Below are 305 nucleotides of genomic sequence, written 5' to 3' on the forward strand. Positions count from 1 at the left end.
CCGCAGCCAGTGGTGTGGTCCTGCCCAAGCCCCATCCTTCCTTGCAGGGTTAGTGACCCCCACCATATTAACAATTTTTTTTTTTTGTTCTTCCAGAGCCCAATTTTTTGCCTGAAAGCAACTGTGAAGGAAGCCAAGGGGATTTTGGGTAAAGATGTCAGCGGTAAGTGGAGACGGGTGCGTGTCCCGTGGGAGAAGGGACAGCTGCTGCTCCCAATGGGGACCGTCACGGCTCTGCCCTCGCAGGGTTCAGCGACCCGTACTGCCTGCTGGGCATCGAGGCCAAGAGCCAGGAGCCAGCCCAC

At 57.0% G+C, this 305-nt stretch overlaps 1 protein-coding gene across 1 annotated transcript in view; it reads left to right on the forward strand.

Moving 5' to 3' along the window:
- Positions 1–96: 96 nt before the first annotated feature.
- Positions 97–305, forward strand: part of UNC13D (unc-13 homolog D (C. elegans)) — a gene marked incomplete at both ends in the record, with an annotated part of 9,386 nt that continues 9,177 nt past the window's right edge. Inside the window, 2 exons of the mRNA XM_010088167.1 lie at positions 97–163; positions 247–299. Of these exons, the coding sequence (XP_010086469.1) occupies positions 97–163; positions 247–299 (120 nt within the window). The remainder of the gene's footprint in view (positions 164–246; positions 300–305) is intronic.

The sequence above is a fragment of the Pterocles gutturalis genome, unplaced genomic scaffold, assembly GCF_000699245.1.
Source record: "Pterocles gutturalis isolate BGI_N339 unplaced genomic scaffold, ASM69924v1 scaffold2842, whole genome shotgun sequence".
NCBI classification, from domain to species: Eukaryota; Metazoa; Chordata; class Aves; order Pterocliformes; family Pteroclidae; genus Pterocles; species Pterocles gutturalis.